The sequence below is a fragment of the Rhamphochromis longiceps genome, linkage group LG14 (genome assembly GCF_057381845.1).
Source record: "Rhamphochromis longiceps isolate RC_006_pf linkage group LG14, R_longiceps_female_GT1.1, whole genome shotgun sequence".
In the NCBI taxonomy this organism is placed as follows: domain Eukaryota; kingdom Metazoa; phylum Chordata; class Actinopteri; order Cichliformes; family Cichlidae; genus Rhamphochromis; species Rhamphochromis longiceps.
In genome coordinates this window covers 3,248,016-3,268,697 of record NC_140570.1, presented here as the reverse complement: position 1 = coordinate 3,268,697, position 20,682 = coordinate 3,248,016, and the positions used below count along the sequence as shown (strand labels likewise).

The window sequence follows — 20,682 nt, the reverse complement described above, 5'->3', positions numbered from 1 at the left end:
TTCTCTAGAATATGAAGAAAAGCGTAGATACCAAGCATAATAGCTTTGTGGATTGAGAAGAGCTAAATACATATAGGCTATATTGAATTAGAGGCTAACTACTGCCTCGTGGATTTCATTATATCATATCAGTGGCCCTCATTAGATTTTCAGTGGGCATTTTGGCATTAGATTGGGATTTAGAATTGATCGGCCATCCCCTAATGAAATGTGAGGTTTGTGACCCTCCATGTCAGTGCTTCAGCTCACTGCAGTGCTGTGCCATTTGGTGCCTGTCAGTGTCAGTTGCCCTTCAGCTGACTGAGTAGACAACACAAACTCCTGTCCTTATACAGTCCACCTCGGTTCATCTCTTAATTGTCTCCTAATACGTAAATGGATTAGAGGACAGTTAATTTGCAAGAGATGTGTTGCCTTTAAGTATTAGATAACAGGAACATTTAAAAAATGCACAAGCACAACCCCTTAAATGCTTATGGTAAATACTTCACTAAATGAAAACAACTGACAAGCAAATTAGCTTAGCCAATATTTGTGCAGCTTCTTAACCTCAGACAGTCATTTATAAGATGCCAGTCAAAATAGCCAAACTTGCACAGGATGTTCGTCTTTTTTTCTTACTTTCTAAAGATAGTACTGATGCTATAAGAGTAAAAAGATTCAGCCTATAAAGAAGGAGAAAATGCGAAGGTTGAGAGAAAAAAAATGTTTTGCACAGAGGCAGCTAGCTTGATCTCATTTGGTGTCGAGGCTACAGCAGCATGGGCAAATCTGTGGCAACATGTCAACTAGCTCTGTCCAACAAGTCTGCAAGGGGATGTGCATTTGGGGTTGATACTGGACTGTAACATCTGGACCTACCGTGCCATTGCAAAGAGAGCACGCTGGCAGCTGTCTCGGCTCTGCAGCTGGGCGTGACATTGATGGTGTTAACTGGAAAAGCATACACACATGCAAAGTGACAATCCTCCCTCCTTCTGTGGCCTAATTTGCACAGCTGTGATGAACCTCACATATCTAATGTCTGTGTAAACAGACACAGCAAAGTTGAGATTGTTTAAGATGTTAGCACATGGAAGCCATAGTGGAAGAAAATACTCAGCTGAGCTGAGAGACAGATGTGTATGAAGTAAAGATAATGACATCCGAATAGCGAGACACCAAGAGGCGTGCTAATTGCTGCAGGGATTCAAAGTAGAGACGGCTTGGGAGAGCAGTGAAAAGCAGGAGTGCGAGGCAGGAGACGGCTGTTCAATAAAGGCAAAGAGGAGATGGAGAATAGACGAGGCAGTAATAGTCTGATGTTTATGAGTGAGCCACTCCATAACCTTCTCCTATCCTACTTTTAGCCAGCATTAGTGCCACTCAGCTCAGGCGCCCATGGACCGCCTGCCATAGCAGTGCCATCTTATTGTCCCTGTAGGCCTCACCTCAGCTTTGCTGCCATGCCGTTGCTAGTGTCACACTTCTATTAACCCTCTGGGAAGGCTTCCCATCAGGCTGCTAGCACTTCCAACACACACAAGACATTGATGAGTTCTGACATCATCGTCAGACTTTTAGTGGTACACAAGTACAGCAAGCTTTTAGTTTGATGCCATGTAACTGAGTTCATCTGACTACTGCATGGGATTTTTCAGCGTTGGCACATAGATGCCAGAGCCACCCTGTGAAATCCAGCCTGGAGCACGTTAGACAAATGAATGCATCTTCCTAAGAATCTAAATAAAACTGAATTGAATGAACCTTATTTAGTTTAAACCTCTGATTTCAGGTGGAGATTGTGACTCATACAGGCCCCCATCGGCGCCTGTGGATGGGCCCCCAGTTTCAGTTTAAGACAATTCATCCTTCAGGCCAGACCACAGTCATCTCCTCTTCATCCTCGGTGCTTCAGTCCCAGGGCCCCAGCGATGTTCAGCAGCCCCTTCTGGACTTTGACACAGACGACCTGGACCTCCACAGCCTCAGGTACTTTAAATTTGTTCTCATAGAAATACACACCAGCCTAAACGCAAAGACGATCTACACGTGGAGCTGGTCATTAATCAGAAATTATCCTAATATTCTAATAATCATGGATAGAGTCCACATCAATGAAGCCTGTAGTGTCAGCAGCTTTATACTTAATCACTGAAACAACAGACCAGATCCAGTTAAATAAGCATCTGGATCCCAGTGGATGTGTGTTCTTTATGTGTGCGCGTGTGTGAGTGTGTGTATTAACGGATGCATAACAAACATTTTTAGGATCCAGCCAGTACGTTCAGAGCCTGTCAGCATGCCCGGCTCATCGCGGTTGGTGGCTGATCGTCGTGGCCAGTCCAACATCATGGATGCAGGATCAGGTAAGAAACTTTAAACATCCCCTCTTCTGTTTTGCGGTACACCTTTGCTTCTTCTCTTTCATTGTTTTACTGCAGATACTTTGCTGAGGTGTGAAGTTGTTAAATGCGTTGTATCTTGTTCCCATCAGTTATATCAGCTGAGGCTGTTACATTGTTTCCGCTCTGTCTTCTGTACTTCACACATTCATGCAGATGTTAAAACCTATCAAATCGACAGTTATGTCTAATAATGAAAAATGACACAGAAAAAGTGTATGTTTATACACTTGATACAAAAGCTTTTGTTGGTGATGTCCAATATGAAAAAACTAGTTGCTCAGGTTCGTCTTCCACACAAAAAGTCTTCGTGGGTCCTCCCCATAAACTCTGAGCTTTAGTTCATTCCATAGAGTTTCAATTAGCAATAACAGCTGTACTGAGTCTCCTCGACGTTTCCTCGTCATCATCCTGGTGGATGGCAGCAGGGTTTTTTGTGTTTTGGGGGTGATATGCGCAGCGCCTTTTGACTTTGTATTTCACAGCCGTGTCTAAATGTTGGTCAGCAACCTTTAAACCTGCTTTCAGCATGCTTTTTCTTAACCCACCGAGTGTGGTGAGTGTTCATAAAGGCCATGGTGGTTGAGTGCATTATTTATTTATTTTTTTAATCACTTGTACCTCCTGATTCCAGGTCTTTCTGTTGCTCTCCAGAAGTGATCCTTGCTTCTTGGACAACTCTTCTGATAATTGTTTTCCTTCCTGTTTGAAATGAGCACCAGTTTAAGGTGAAAGGGATTTCCATTTCTGGATTATAGCCCCACTGACACCTTAGGCTACGTTCACACTGCAGGCGAAAGCGCATCAAATCCGATTTTTTTGACCCTATGCGACCCATATCCGATCATGGTCTGACAGTGTGAACGGCACAAATCCGATATTTTCAAATCCGACCTGGTGCTGAATCCGATACATATCTGATGTTTCAGAAAGCGACTGCTGTTTGATGGTCATGTCGCATTAAATCCGTCTTTTATGTCACTGACACAAGACAGATGCCAATTATCTGCTCCGGAGAAGACATTGTGAACGCTTCCTGGCCATCCTGTGTAGATGTCAGTGAAACTGTTGGGAAGACAATGTTGGAGAAACGTGAACATTTTTTTGTACTGTATAATCTGCAGATTCTGGCAGAAATCTGCAGCTAGAAGCACTGCTCCTCTCTAAAACAGCAATAAGGATCATTATTAGGTTATTTACATTATTATGTAAATAAAAAAATAACTTAAAGCAAAAATTGGGAAACGTAAAGTCCGAAGTCTTTAGATTAAGGCCATCAGTCAAACAATACTGTTGCTCTGGGTCTAAACAGAGCGCGTTGTGTGTGACGTCTTCTTTTGTGCATGCGCCGCTTTGAGCGTTCACACTAGAGCGCGTTTGCTGTCGCATTTTATTTGTAGTGTGAACGAGCAGACAAAAACATCGGATTTGATCAAAAAATCGGAATTGAGCTTTAAGACCTGCAGAGTGAACGTAGCCTTAGAAATTCTTCTACAACTATCAGTATGTTTTGCAACAACTTAGAGCTCACTGGTTTTATCATGAGATGTTTCTTTTGTGACGTCTTGGCAATGAGACGCATTTTTATAGGCCATAGAAATTGAAAATGTAAAAATTCATTAGAATTTAAAAAACACTTTATTCACTTACTTCTTTCTCTTTAATTTATTTACACATTTAAGCAGTTAGGTTTATGGTATAAACTAGACGAACACAAAAAACACAAAAAATGTCTATAAGTGGGCTAAAGTGCTGTAACATTCCTGGTTGCAATTATAAAGTAAGTGTCCCAAAATAACTGTGCTTTTTTGAAGAGGTGCATACTAATAGAAGTAACAGGTAATCATTTCTTTGCTTCAAGGTTTATGACAGACACGTTTCCAAGGTGTAACACGAAAGGATATAAATCCTTTTAAAAAACACCATCCACTCATGCCCCTCTCCACTCATCCTTGTCAGGGGCGTGGGGAGGGGGGCTGGAGCCTATCCCAGGGTACACCCTGGACGGGTCACCAGTCTGATGCACAGACACGCATTCACACCTACGGGCAGTTTCGAGCTGCCAATTAGCCTAACCCAGCTAACTGCACGATAGTCATGTTTATGACCATATCTGCAAAGAGATTCGCTCTGTTATTGAATAACAGCTGAACAATCCCATCCAGGTGGATTAGGAGTGCAAAGCCTTTTACACTCTTAATCTGCACTTCTGCTACATCCCACCATACACAGCTATAGATGTTCTCTGGCATTGCTGTTGTATTCCAGTGTATTTATATGCACTGTGTGACAGTGTGTCTGAATAGGCTTGCAAAGTCTATTAGCTATTTGACAGGATTGATTTGACTCCAAGTGATCTTTAATAGCATGGCTGCTTTAATCTGGTTATGATGTTTGATAATCCAATCCCACTCAGAGGATTTCCTGTAAAATATGTCTTTTACTCTCAACACAGGCATTGCGAAAGTGTGTTTGTGAGCCTGGTCCTACTGCCAGTGGGTTCAAGGAATCATCCTTTATTGCGTGACATTATATCCTGTTGTTCTGCGTTTGATAAAGGAGATAGAGAAGCGTCTGTGGCATCTGTGGCATTATCTGCTGCGTCTTGTGACAGAGTTTCATTCATCTGATCTGCCCTCACACTGACACACAGCCACCGCTCGCTCAGTCAGGCGTCAAGAAATATTTGCGACGGGTGTCACAAGAAGGTGTGTCACAAATAGTTTTACACATCTGATTGCACGTCTTTTGTCGTCCAGCCTTTGCTTTTCAACAGAGGTGCTTTATGAACCGATTCACGTAGATGCGGTTTGACCATTATTTATTTACCGTGTTCGTCTTTGCTATTTAACATGACCACTTTCTGCCATTCACCCATAACCTGTATTTACATTATTTAAATACATGTTACAAAACAAATCCCACACATTCGGCTGTAATATCGTGTTTTAAAGAAAAGAAAAACAGAAGGTACCCGACTATTTTGTTAACATGTAGATTTGATAGAATTAAATTCCACTTCACAGATTATGAAGAACAAATCTTTTTTTCAGTAATGTAATTATTAATGGTTAAAGCTGTTTCACAATGATTAATTGTACATTTATAATAAATTAAACAATATAATGAAATCCAAAGATTACGCTGAAATGTTTAAAGAGGAGGCAAATTAAGTTTGACATACACAAATATATTAGTCTGTGTTTATAGTACCCACACTGATTTATCGTCTGTCTTCACTGCTTGGAATTTTGGTATTTATTTAATTATTTAATAATGAAATAAATTATAAACCTTGTGATTTATAATACTGAAACACATTACAGATGTCTTTCTTATTGAGTCTTTGTGGCTCTTGAAGCTCATTCACGCAGGCTCTATGATAAACTGTTGAGGTAAATGTTCATTTACATCCTCTGATGTGCTTATTTGTTTACATATTTGCAGTTTTTGTGGTGATAAAACAAAAGCATTGGATAACCTTTCAGTTTCATTGGTGAGGCAGCTCTGCTGTGATCTTCAGAGCGTTACGTGTCTTTCACTTTGACAGAGGGACGTCACCAGAACCGTTCGATGCAAAAATTCTGAAGATGCCGCGTATGCACCGAGGACTTAAAGCAGTTATTAAGGGATGATATTGATTCGTAAAAGGGAATATGCAGGCAGTGTGTAGGGTGATTTTGAATGTGGGGAATGTGAAATTCTACCTGTACTGACAACGACATTTCTGATATGGTGACATCTCTGCTTCCACCTCTGCTCATCTTCTTCCTTCAGCCATCTCCAGCCAGCGTCCTCTGTGTTTTCTGTGTTCTCTCACTGCTTCAGAGCAGAGAGAGACAGGACAGAGCCAGGCCGAGGGATGGAGGTGATGCTTATCAGTGTCTGTGTGTGTGGGTTTGGGGTTGTGTCCTGCCACTGCCATGGCGCCGCCATTATCACAGACGCACATCACTTTGGTCTCACCCTCTGCAAAACTTGAATGCGTGTGGCAGAACTTTGGTTGAAGGTGCAGACAGTTTATCTAAGTGACTTCAGATCATTTTAAAAGTGAGTATTTGCAACCGTGGTTACAAGAATACAGAGAAAGCTGATGAAAACTGCTACAATTCAGTTTTAACTTGAACATTAGCAACATTTATCGACTTTAAGATGAAGACAAATAATGTGCCAGTGTGCAGTTTGTTAAGACCAGTCATGTCATCAACGTGACTGCAGTTGGCTGAGCCAGCCCCCGTAGACTCCCGTGCTGAAATCCCAAACTTTAGAGCAGAAATAAATATATTTTCCAAAATCTGCATTAAGGCTGATGGTGATGTATAGTTCAGAGCATGGCCACTGTGAAAAACACGTGGGTAGTGTTTCTTCTTGATGTACTGAAATACAAACCAGGTAGTCAGCTGTTTTACCAGGTATACCCTGTCAGCCAACTATAGGAGCATCTGGTTTAATGAAAACAAACAATAATCTGACAGCAACATAGTTTACATAATAGATTTGGGCTGGAACCCAGCCACTTGTTGCTGTTGGTTTACAGTTCCATCAGGTGTGTTATAGGAGCTGCGGTCAGCATGCATTCATCTTTATTCTGACACAAATATTAATGATGTCTATCTTTGGTTAGTGTATGGTTCTGTCCACTTAGTTATGTCTGTTTAAACTGGTGCTGTAACATCATACAGTTACTCTGGATTCTAAAATGTGTTCTGATACTTGCTAACAATAATCTTTAAATCTTATCAGACTTTAAAAAATATTTATTTATTTAATACGAGGGCTGCACGATTTTGCATAAAATGAGAATCACGATTTTTTTGCTTAGAATTGAGATCACGATTCTCTCACGATTTTCTTTTCCAGTATAAATATTTATTGCACTTATTAACTGCACATCAATTTCGTAACAGTTGAGACTGAACATAAAAACAATAAATAAACATAAAAACAACAAATGTCTCACATTTTGTCGTTGTACTGCTTGAAATTCCGTCTCCACCGCTGCTCGACGCTGCGTGTATAGAGCAGGTAGTGCAACAACAGAAAAATAGTTGGGGGACGGCACTGTGTAGCGTTTGTCTAGGGTGTTGATCGTTTTCCTAAATCCCTCGTTTTGCAGTGTTGATGGGAGCCATATCTTTGGTCAGGTGATAAGTGATAGCCTCCGTGATTTCTTTGTGCCTGCGGGAGTTCGACGGGTGTAGGGAAGCGCTGTATAAGGTTCCCGTTATTGATGTTTGGGTGGTTGACCGGGACGGATTTTCTCCTGTCACTTTCTCGTCATCCCTGACGTGCTCTCCGTTGTTTTCTCCTGCTAATTTTAGCATCACACGGCACAGCTTCTGTATCACGTGGTATAAGGCTCCGCCCTCGTCATTTGTTGAGCAGGACGAGTGAGCGCTTGTTTTCATGCAGATTACGTCCCGGATCAAAATGCGGTACAATCGTCGTCGTTTTTTTTTGTTTTTTTTTTAATTGTTGTCATTTGGAAATGAGATCGCACATAAGTATGAATCGAGATCGCGATTTTCTAACGATTAATCGTGCAGCCCTATTTAATACTAATGTTTTTGCTAATGCGCTGCTGTTCTGTGTCACATGTGAGATATGCAGGACACGTGTGCTTGTGTGCCGTCATATCAGTTGTCATCACATCAGAAACAAACCTTAAAGTGTGTCAGTCTTGTTGTTCAGTTTCATATACAGCAGAGCTTTGTTTCTGGAGTGCGTGTTTATTACATGTGAACTTACCTTCACGTGTAATATATGACATGCAAAAGCATGTTAATTGACACGTTTGTAGCCTAGGAAATAGTGTGAAACCGATGTATGTGCCATACATTGCCATTCTTTTGAGTAATATTTGCCACACTGGCAGGAATTCTGTCATGTTTTCGAGCCATTTCTGTGAAACTGCAACAGTGTCTGTGAGAGTCCTCAGGCCCAGCAAGACCATAAAGCTGCAGCTCTTCCTACAGTGACTCACTTACAGTCAGTCAGTCTCCCCAGTGTCTGCTCGCATCTTATCTCAGCCCATACACTCTGCTTATCTCTGTCTTCCCTGAGGTGATGGGACGCCGTCTGCATGGGACACGCTCACGCACACACACAGAGAAAGTGATGTACAGTGTGACTTCTTGATCCAGCATGTCTCTCTTAAGGAGGGGACACGGGAGCACGACAGCAACGCTGCTGTCTCACTTTCCACCAGCTGCAAAACACAGGAGCAACGTGTAGCTGGTATCAATGCGCCCTATCTGCACCCCAAGCCTTGCTGGGGGGATATGTGTGTTTAAAGCCAGCCTCAATCCCAGCTAGACTACACAGTGGCGTTTTGTGGCCCAGGAGGTCATATCTAAAAAGAAAGAAAAGGAGACAGACCAGAAAAACAGATAACACCGCAAGACTGAAAGAGTCTGTTTAATCTTTACCTGTGTGTGCGCGCATGTTCATGCACTGATAAATCTCCCAGTTCCCGTCCACACGACTGTAGTTGTGTTTTGACTCTGTAAAGAAAGCCACCCTGCTCCACAACAGGAAACAACAACAACAAAAGGCCCGTCTGTGGCATCAGCCATTTTGTTGTTTTTGTTCGTCATCTTTGTCGCCGCGCCTCTGCCTCACTGTTTTTCATCTGCGTGTGTGCGCGTCTGTGTGTATTATCTGTGGTGGTGAATCAGTGATAGTGTGTTAGCTGGCGGCAGAGCTAAACAGGCAGGACATGATGAAGCTGCCTTATCAGAGAAAGCTGAATACACTTCAGAGCACTGCTGGACTTTGGCACTGGGTTTGCTGTATGTTTGTGATACACTTAGGTCAGATTCTCAGACCAGTGTGGAATACTAAAATGCTCAAATAGACGATGCATTCTTGGTCACAGTTTCAAGCTTTACAGTAATTTCCAAAGCTACACTCTAAATTTCTTCAGAGTGTGTCTTGCATATATAGACATGTATACTGAAAGTTCATCCTTGTTGTAATTTAACTAGTGTGGTAGTCCACCAATCAAATCAATCAGTGAGGGGTCAGCGTTAGACACACCCACCCCAGGTTTTCACAGCTAAGCTACCACTGCTGTGTGTGTGTGTGTGTGTGTGTGTGTGTGTGTGTGTGTGTGTGCTGTTCCTTTCCTCTACATTACCTGTCTATTTATTATTTTATACAAACTTCAAATTCTCTACCAAAGGAACAAATATGATTGTATGGAAACACATTTCCCTTTGTACAGTAAGTTCATTACTAACACAAAAAGAAAAAAAACATCAATGAGATTAAACTCTTCATTCAGATCTGTATTGCCTCCAACAGTAGAATTGCTTTTGGTACTCATGAGTCTTTTTTTTAATTCTCCAACTATTTAGAACCTGAACACACTCTGATTCCCACCTCTGAGCACCACCTCCCTAAATCTGGATCCTAGGTCTAGTTCCTGTCATTGTCTTTTCTTAGATCTAAGGACTCAATGCTGTGAGAGCGAGGGTCACTTCTATAGCTGCTTGAAATCTGTGGTCATTTCTGGCCATAAATGTTCCTGTCATTACCTCCTGTGTTGTTGAGATGATTGTTCCAAAACTGACTCAGTCCCCATAGTCTCCTACGTTAAAAAGCCCCAGTTTTAAAGAATTGTTTTCAGCCTGTATGAAACAGTTAGAGCGGGTCCCGTAAGATATTTTTATTTGTCAATTATTAACATTCAGTATGTGGGAGCTGAATTTTAAGCTTTGCTGAGAATCCATGCAGGCGGGGGTGGAACCACATGCAAAGACCGACTGGGATCATACCATTATATTAAAAAAGGAAGGGGGGCAGACGTTCCAAAGACAGCAAGCGTAGCGGCACAGCCCAGGTACACGGAGAGACAGAGCTGCATTTCAATGATAGTAGAGACTCCCGCTTTTATATTTTTAAAAGGTTTTCAAAAGGTTTCAAACTCATCCAGGCCTTAAACCTCAGAGTTGTAGTAAATGCATTATATAAGTGTTAGAGCTTTTCCTACTGATAAAAACCTCCCTCACAGCTGTTCATACGACACAAAGTAATTAAGCAATTATCCATTAACTTGTTGAAGAGGGAGAACATCTGGTTTAATGGGCTGTACCCCTGACACCTCTGAGTTTGAGCCTCTGCAGCCATACTTTGCTTTGATATCATCTCTTTGTATAACATGTCCATTTGGTTCCTATAGATGCTTAATGCCACCTTCTCATCCAAATGTTGATGCTTTTAGCCTCTTTGGCCGTTTCAGTCAACACTGAAAACAGGAGCTAGTAGGTGTTGTGACACATGACATCATTGTCTGCGTCCATGTTTTTTACAAAGGATATTACTCAAATGGTCTTTGAGTGCTGTTCTTGGCTGGGGTCTACCCATGTGCCATGGCACGAGATGGGCTACACCCTGGATAGGTCTCCGTTCAATCACATGGCCAACACAGAGAAAGAGAGACATTTTAGACAATTTAGAGTCATTAATTCATCAAACAAGCATGCGTCTGAATGGAAGTGAAGCCAGAATATAATATAGAAAGGCCCAAGCCAGTGGATGGAGCCGAACCCGTGACCTTCTTGCTGTGAGGTGTCAGTGCTCACCGCTGCTCACAGTGGTTCGGCCCCTGAGTTGTCTCAGATATCTCTGAAACCTTTAAATGAAAACAAAAATTCAAACAGGAAATGTGAATGTTGCACATAAACTGAAACAGACACAAACACTAGAGCGTTTCAGTCAGCTTTTATGTCAGTTTCAGCATCCATGCATGCATCCGTTTACACCGCCAGCACAGTGTCCTGTTGTCTTGGTGACCCTCCACCTCTCTACCACCATTAGCACCACCCTGAGGCGATAGGGGGTGTTCCCGGTGTCATTGTTTTCGCCGATACAGGATTAGGAAGCAAGAGCGGGCTGTGAGTGACGGCATGAAAGACAAGGATAGAGGTTTGTTTCCCCCTAAAATACACACACAAACCTACTCACACACACTTTGTCTGTCGTCTTTCTCTCTCCTCTTCATACTTGAGCAGCCATTTAAAAGAGCAGGCACCTGTGTCGTGGTATTCTGTCTCTTTCCTTTTCTAATACACATACCCCAGTAACCTATACCCCACAATTACCTTCCAGCCTCATAAAGGGCCCTTGTATTTTTGTATTATAACGGTCGCGCTGACAACAGTGATCACGAAGGCCAGAAAGATGCCCGGCCACCCGATCTCTTCCTTAAAGACAAATACCCTCATTTCCCGGGAACCCCCCACCACTCCCCTCCTCTTCTGATTTTATTTTCCTCAATAGGCACCTTTGTCACCTCGCTGCCACTCTGCCCCTCCACCCATCCTGTCTGTTGCCTCAGGGTGTCTTTGGTGACCTGTGGCTGGTGACAGCACACAACAGCCAATCTCAGCAGTCATCACCGCTGCTTGTTTGATTTTGTCATCACCGGCAATCAGGTGGAGGGGAAACGCTGAGCTTTTATCAGGAAGAGAAAGAGGAAGAAAAATGATCTGCTGGAAAATCGGAAAGAAAAGAGAGCCGGGTTAAAACAAGTAACAAAAGTGTTACATTTGCATGTTGTTCACCTGCTGGTCTTGGAATTCTTTGAATATCTTTCTAATATGTAACAGAAAAGCTGTGCAAAATGTTCCTGTAACTGGCACTAAGTTTATTTGAAAGAAAATGTGTCTTACATAAGTGTTGAGTTGCTCTATTTGACCCTGTTTTACCATTTTCTTAGTCTTTATATGTTCTCTGAGATTTAATATTCCCTCGCTTTAAATCTTCAGGAAATGTTCCGAGTTAAACGCACGTTTGTGAGTGTTTGGGGACGGCGGGGGTGGGACGCATGCAGAGATTTATGGCGATTGTGCGTGTGTGACTGAGAGAGATCAGGGTGTGACGAGGATTGATATGGGTGAGTGCTGATCAGGTTTTTGTGCTGCTCTTATCTCTCTTTCTCTCTCTGGGTGTTTTTGTGCTGCAGCACTTTTAATCTGCGAGAGATGAAATGCCCTCCAGCATTAGAGCTACACAGCAAGTGCATGTGTGCCTGTGCGCGTGTGTGTGTGTGTTTGTGGTGCAGTGCCAGAGGGCAGTGAAGACTGAGCAGCTGCTTTTTATAGTGACTGAACGGACACCAATGTGTCGGGCATCTGCCACGCGTTCACCCTACTGCCTACCCACTCGAGTGTGTGCGTGCACGTGTGTGTGTTGCAAACTGAGAGAAGCCGTGTTGGTGTGTGTGATCATGTCGTGTCTTTCCCAGTGTTTGTATTATTGTGTGTAGCACCTCTAATACTGTAGTGGAACATATAGATCTGTTTTAAATTCAGCTTGGCAACAGCTGATGTCTGTCCATGTGGTTTTTGCACGCGTGTCTCCGTGTGCGTGTGTGTCTGTGTGTGTGTGTCCAGCAGCTGCTGATACAGAGGAACATGTTGACGTTCATCCACAGCGTGAAAACAGTCGCAAACACATGTATGACACATTTGCTTGTTACAGGGCAGCGGTGTGAGTGGCGAGGGGCGGGGGTTGCTGTTGGTGCCACCCTTCCATTCCCATGACCTCAATCTGTGATGGGCACCCTGCCAGGCTGCCCAGCCCTCCGTCTGCGGGGCTTACCGCAACTTCCAAGATGTGAAGGGGAAGTAATGGAACATCCGTACCGTGACCTCACACACACTTTAATCCTCACAGGCGCTAATCACTGTCATCTTTATGGGCTTGTATGAGCAGGATTTTGAGTGTTATTACACCCAGACAGCCATATGCACATGCAGATGAGATGAAATTGCCATTTGCAACAAGAAAAATGCCAAAAGCAAGTGCGTGTCTGTAGATCATGAAGAAAGTATATTTTTTCCTTTTGGAGTAAATTGGAAGCAGTTATGGAACAAGTATGTCAAATCAGCAGTCTGACTAGTTGTTAGCCACATACACAGGCGATGCTCTCTGCTTCCTTTACTGTCATTTAGCTTAGTTCTGCCTTAGATCGTTAGAAACAAGACAGCGGTCATGAGAAAAAAGACCGTCATATCTAGTCCATCAGAGATTGTTGAAAAAATAAGGCCAGTGTTATCTCAGTGTACAGTTAACGAGGTGACGTCCTTTGATTTGGAGAATGAAAACAGAGCATGACCTGGTTTTTATGTGGTTAATGTTTTCAAACAGCTTACCTGCTAACACTGACTAGCCCACTCAGGTATATGAGTTGAACATCCGTGCACTACTTTACAACTTACAGGTGGCCAAAGTTGGGGTCGTTCATCACGAAAAGTAATGTATTGCACATTTCTTGTTACTTTTTTAAAAGTAATGTAGTACGTTACTCGTCGAAGATAGTAATCCCTTACACTACTTGTTACATTACTTCCCCATTACTCCGTAAAATGGCCTGAACTCCAACTCCAACGTAAATCTCTGCCCTAATGAGGACACATGTATAATCTTTCTTACGTATGGAGGTATGAATACAAAGCCAACAACACAAAGCCGGCTCTGGGTTCTTGGCTAGCTTTGCTTTAGCATGCTGTCTGCACACGTGCTTGCAGAGAGCCAACGTTGTGTTAGCATAATACAGTTGCTTTTGTCCTGGATGCAATAAAAAAAAAAAGTAATTTCCATATCTCCACTCCTCAAATGTTATTTCGTTGTACCGCTCCACCATTTAGAATAGAATAATCCTTTAATTTTCATCCTCTCATTGAAATTTTTTCCCCTCCATTGTACCACATGGAGGGGAAAAAAAGTTTGTTTGATGTTTTCTTTTTATCCACCTGAAGCTCACATAACTAAAGAAACTTTGTAACGCAAATAATGACATACAGTAACTGTAATCTAATTACAGAATATAGTACAATAATGTGTTACATAACTGCATTACTGAAATAATGTAACCTGATTACAGTAACATGTTACTGTAACCTCCACTGCAGGTAGCTAACTATCTGTCATGCTTGATCTCTCACCATTAGTTGGTGTCAATTCAAGATTTATTTTCAGAAAACTTCCAGGAATATTTAAGGAAAAAAAGTTAAAGATTCTTTATCAATATTATCTAACAATGGCTTCATAAATGGACACATTTATCTTAAAGAATTAAATTAAAATGTGAATTTACTGCTGTCATATTTTACATTATTACTAATTAAATGAGCAATCCAAACACATCTGTCGACGTTATTTTTGCCTCTTTAAATGATCATTTTTGTTTTTGACTCTGTTTTTTTTACCCACAGATAATCACGTGAAAATTAACAATATAATACTGAAATGTACTCCAAATAAATTCAGACTATTTCCAAATATTTGTAATAAGACATAAATTCAACAGCTATTTTCACCTGTCACACTGTCACCTTCTCCCATGAATGATCTTTAAAATCCTCCTCAGATTTTCTTTAACTTAAAATAATGTTCTGTAGGATCATATAATGTGACAGTGCAGTACCTCTTTCCTTTTTCACTCTTTAGTGATTTTTCACTCTTTTTCGGGTCTTTATTTGGCTTTGTTGTATAGGTACAGTGAAGACTTTCGCTCTCAGTCATACGGCGTACGGTCGCCTGCTCATCCCACTGTCATGTGATTTCTCCATTTTTAGAAGAATGACACTTCAGTTTACAGAGTTCAGTGTGATTGCATAAGTTTGTGATCTTTACATATTGCCAAGTGCGTGGATTACAGTATAGCTCTTTAACGTGGCACAGCTCCACGGCCCCCCTCTGTTTATTTTTACATCTGCCCCTCCACCCAAAATCACTGGGGACAAACACAGCGCATTGTCATCAGAAGTGACACATCTTTTTCTCTCTTCGCCCTCACTACTTTCTTTCTCTCCATCTGTTCCTTTTTCCCTTCCCTTCTTTCCATCTTTCTCCCTCTGCACTTTCCTCTTCCGCTCTCTGACACTAACCGCCTCTGACAGTGTCTCCATGCTGTCGCGCACTAATCCACCTCTGAGAGGTGTTAAAACACTTCCTCGCTCACACATCAACACACACACGCGCACACACACACACACACAGCACATTACTCTAGATCCCGTAAGGTATCGATCCGCCGTCCTGCTTGCTGTAATAGGATTTTTTACACCTAAGCATCAGAAATGCCTAATGCATCGCATCACATCTAATGTGGGTACACACACTTTCCTGCATGCACACTTTCATACACAGAGATAATTACAATGAGCTGCTCAGCCTCGCTGGCAAGTGTGGTAAAAAATGAATAGAAGGGGAGATGCACTCAGCAGCATATGCATCCGACTCCCTCAGCATCTGACTCATGTCACAAATGTTCAGACTGTCTCTACATCACACACACACACACACACACACACACACACACACACACACACACACACACACACACACACACACACACACACACACACACACACACACACCACTTCTCTACTTGCAACTGTAGAATGATGTATCCCTTCGTATTGCGTTATAAGGTTAACAAGCTCTAAGTGGTTTCTCTGCACCTGAGACTCTCCAGTATGTCAAGACTTTACTAAATAGAGGAAAACAAGAGAATCCCCTCACCCTGTCTTGAAGACAAACAATATTAAAACCACCTGCTTAATGTAGGGTAGGTCACCCACGTGCTGCCAAAAAGCTCTGACCTGATAGAGCATGGACATGGCACCTCAACAGGTATTCTGTGGTTTCTGGTTTTTGGTGGTGGATCCTCTGGGTCCTGTGGGTTTGGGGTGTGTCCGGGGCCTCCGTGGGTCAGGAAAAATGCTGAGTTGGAAGTTTACAGACCAGTTAGGTGCCATGGACTTGGTGCTTTGCACAGATGCGATGGAGCTGTCCATTCAAAAGTGAAACCAGCTCTCAACCGCACTAGCCACAGCTAATCTTTACTTCTGGTTAATATGTTTGCAAGTACGCTAGTTAGCATCTCTTTGCTGGCAATGTTAGTAACTGCAGCTCTCAGCTTGAAAGCCAAATATGTGATCAGTAAGAAAAACATAAATGTACCGAGTTAACTGAACAGTCATCCACATGTACATAAGTACAGAATGTTTTTCTGTGCAGTGTTTCAGAATCTTTTTGAATGAAACCGTCAATAAGCAGAGAACTCGATCTTTTTTTTTTTTTTTTTTCATCTAATGTAAAGCTCGATACCTGTTCAATTAAAATATTTAATGTCACCTGCTTTGGCTGGAAACAAAAGCCGTCCGTTGGCTTTACAAAAGCCTGTTTCACAAGTCCCTCTTTTCCCTTTATCTTCATTGCCTCTTTCCTTCCTTTTGTTTTTCTCGGTGGCACCTCAGGGCTGACCAGGTGGAGAACTACTACAGGCTCATTTCCTCAGCAGGTGTGTGTGGTTTTCTCATCGTCCGTGTGTGTGTGCGCGTGCAAGGATGTATGGAAACGTGTGTGTGAGCGCACATTCACTTAGATACTATCTGCTCACCTGCTTCTGCTGAGCCACAGAGGAAGCCATTGTGTATTGATGCTAAAAAGCTATAGACCAACCCCCTCCAGGTGACAACAAGTGGTGTGTGTGTGTGTGTGTGTGTGTGTGTGTGTGTGTGTGTGTGTGTGTGTGTGTGTGTGTGTGTGTGTGTGTGTGTGGATAATATCAAGGAGGATATTGTTTGTGCTATGGTTAGGGGGGTTGAAGGGAGAGGGGAAGAGGTTACTGCCTTTCTCTCCTCACCTGGAAATTATGTCCTGCCACCATTTTACTAGAGTGTGTTTCCAATCACTGCAGGAACGTGAGAAATGTCCGCTTGGGAATTCCTCCTCAACTTCCTGTCTGTCTCTCACTCTGTGTGTGCCTGTGATAGAGAGAGAAGGGAAATGGAAGAGAGAGTGATTGTAAATTAAAACAAAGTTGTCTTTACTCACAGCACTGCGTATGTGTGAGCTTAAGGAGTCAGCACTTGTTTTCTTTTCCTTTTCATCTTCTATGTTAAAAGCCCAGTTCATGCAAATCATATTATAATTCTGCCTCTGCACTAATACAGAGAAGGTGGGTGGACGTTGAAATTCATTTGGACTGTGTTTTAAAAAGGCCAAGAAAAAACAGGAAAGTGCCTTTGTGCAGCGTCTTATTCTTTTTTCTTTTAATAAATAAATAAATAAATAAATAAATGTGTGTGTGTGTCAAAAGTTTTAGAACACCCCAATTTTTCAATTTTTAAAAATTGAATATTATGCAGTTTAATGTCTCATTGCACTGAAATGAAAGCATAGTGCAAAATAAGCAATTATAAAATGTATTCTAACCTTTCGACTCATCACCTTTGGCAGATATAACAGCTGAACTGACCCGTCACAAAGTTCCCATATCTGTAGCAGAAGTTCCCATAAATGTGGACCTTGCAGGTTTTGTTGCTTTCACCCTTCTGTCCAGTTTAAGTCTGGAGACTGTGCTGGACACTCCATGTTTCCAAGCTCACCATCTTGTTCTTTTTTCCTGAGGTAGTTCTGGCAGAGCTTGGACTTGTGTTTTGGGTCCATACCAGAGGCTCCTGCACGGTGCTGCTGAATGCTGTGGTAGCAGTTTTGGTTCAGGGTGCCTCTCTCTCTGAACAAGTCACCGACCCAGGATCCAGACCATCACACTTCCTCCTCCGTGTTTGACAGTTGATGCCACACACTGTGGAATCATCCTTTCACCTACTCGAAGCCGTACAAAGATCCTGTGTGATGAACAGAAGATTTCACATTTTGATCCATCAGTCCATAAAACCTTCTTCCAGTCTTCAGTAGTCCAATGGTGGTGTTTCATGGCCCAGACAAGCCTCTTTGTCTTATTCTGGCGTCTGGCTTTCTTGCTGCAACTCGTCCTGTCAAACCTGCAGCTCCAAGTCTTCTCCTCACAGTTGAAACTGAGACTTGCTCACTATGACCACTATTAAGCTGTGCTTGAAGCTGTTGTCCTGTGAGCTGCCTATTAACTCTGTTTCTGAGTGCCTTTTGATGGTGAAGGAAACTGACACTTTGGCCTGAAGTCTGAAATGTACATTATTTTTCAGTTTTGTGTAACCTTAACTTATTTTTTAACCTCTGGCAGTTCACCATTTACCTTTGTACCATTTCAAGCTAATCATTGGACTTCTGAATTGCAATAAATAACTGTAAAAATTTAGGTGTTCTAAAACTTTTGACCGGCAGTGTATATTCTTTCAGGAAAATATCTTTGTTTGTTTTTTTTACTAATTCTTTTTTAAACAATTGGATACCACAGGAAGCATTTTAAACTAAGTTTGTTTTCAGGTCAGTTTCGGGATGGCGAGCTTTTTCTGGCCAGCAACTGAAGTTTTTTTGTGGTGAAAACAGCGCTACTTCACCTCTGGGGTGGTTATTTCGGTTCTGTTTTCCCAGTTTCTCCTAAAGCATCTTGATTCATTAGCACTTTCCGCTCAAATATATTGCAGATGTCTCTTCTGTGACTCATTGTTATTTTTTAGGAATAGACAGAAAATGTGCATCAGCAAAACAACCATCTCCAGAGAAACAAGTGATGGGGAAAAGAGGCTGAGACAGGAAGCACACACATCTGTCTCTGTCATACACCAACGCGCACATATTTAGACACAGAGATGGCCTAAGTGATGGGCAGCAGTAGTGGCAGCACTAGTGCATGTTGGCATGTTGTGGCTGCAGAGCCTTGCATCTTTTACCGAAGATCACGGCAGAGGCAAAGTGACAGCTTTCTTAGACAGAGCTGCTTCCCTTTGTTCTTTTCTTGCTGTTTGTCTAGTTTGTCGGACATGTTTAGACAGAGGGAGTGTGTGTCGCTGTCTGTGTGCGCGTTGCCAGACTGAGCAGGTATTTCAGCAGAATTGAAAAACCGTCTGCTTGCTATTTTGTCTGTGCTGCAACGTTAGCTGTCCACTGCCATATTCTCTCTTATCTCCTCCTCCTCTCAGAGTTTTTTCCCCCGTCTTTGTAGTTTTGAAAGCTTTCATCATCAGCCATCCCCTGTTCATGTTTCACTCCTTCACTGACTACTTCTTCCATCTCACTTCTTGTAAGTCGCTCCAGTGCTGTTATCAGCAGCACAGGAAGCTGTTGTTTCCACTGCACTGTAAGTTAACATCCATCTATCTGATGACAAGAGGAAAGACTCCAGATGTGAACAGCTCTCTACATCCATCCCTCTCTCACTCAGTCTATTTTCCTGCTTTTCTTTTCATTAGCTTTCTCCCCCAGTCAGACAACAGTGTCTGAATTACAGAGCCTGCATGCTCGAGACATTAAGCTCGATGGTTTGAACCAATTTCTGGCACCAGTGCTGGCCTGTTATTAAAGATTAGATCTGCCCCCGTCAGCTTGATGGATAACATCGTTTTGGTATCCCTGGTTTCAAGCTCAGTTTCTTTCCAGTCACCCAAATTTGGTTTTAGAAGCTTCTAAGTGTAAAATTAAGGGGAGCAGACAATGCTTTTGCTTGCTTACTTTTTCCAGCATCAACATGTGCATTTGACTATAAAAAATGCTAATAGCATCGGGCAATATAGACTTTAACTGCCAGCATATTCAAAATATCAAGGCAAGTAATAAGCAGAAACTGAGGAGGCAGAATGACTCTGTGAACAGAAACGTGCAACCAGCAAGTCAGTTACTCTTTTTGTGGTTATACTTTGACCACTATCATGCATATCTGTCACATCACTCCTATGTAAGACTTTTATCCTATCTACTTCCCCGGATGCCACCTTTTTTTGTAAGCCCGTTTTAAAAACGTCTCACAGCCATGTTGTCAATACCACAGGACAACATTTGAAGGTAAACTGGAGGCCTGATTTGTGTATGTATAAATAAATGTGCGGGCGTGCTCCATATAGGGCGCCTGAGATTGAGTGAAAATGCCAGCATGGTTTTCAGCCGAGGCCGGAAATGTATTCAGAAGCATAACACGTACGGAGAGAGCTCGCTGCACACCAAGCACATATGCACACTCTGGACATGTGTTTCCAATGAAACCCACGCTTGTACGGGAGAGCTGCTCGGCAATACAGTATGAGGTCAACCGCCTGGGTGTATGCATGTGGTGTGTACTGCAGGTTTGTGTGTCTGTGTGCTGTTTGCGGCCGAATTATCATTTGAACCACTCTCATACATGTAAGAGTGGAAAGGACACGTGTGTGCAAGTTACTGGTGCTTGCCATCAACAGCAGCGGTGAAGCTCTTATTCTTTAACTGGCTCTGTGCGTTTGTGTACTCGATGTTGTGTGTGTTCATGTGTGCGTGCATGTGTGCCATCAGCCACTGGGCTAACAAACACACTTAGTACAATTATCCCTCAGCAAAGACAAGAAAAGGAGACAGGCGGCACCTCAGAAGG

The 20,682-nt window shown here is 42.4% G+C and overlaps 1 protein-coding gene across 3 annotated transcripts in view; it reads left to right on the top strand.

Moving 5' to 3' along the window:
- Positions 1-20,682, top strand: part of bcas3 (BCAS3 microtubule associated cell migration factor) — a 319,882-nt gene that overhangs the window by 109,500 nt on the left and 189,700 nt on the right. For all 3 annotated transcript variants that reach the window (XM_085379388.1, XM_085379386.1, XM_085379387.1), the window contains exons 21-22: positions 1,775-1,971; positions 2,251-2,348. In XM_085379388.1, coding sequence (XP_085235514.1) covers positions 1,775-1,971; positions 2,251-2,348 — 295 coding nt within the window. The remainder of the gene's footprint in view (positions 1-1,774; positions 1,972-2,250; positions 2,349-20,682) is intronic.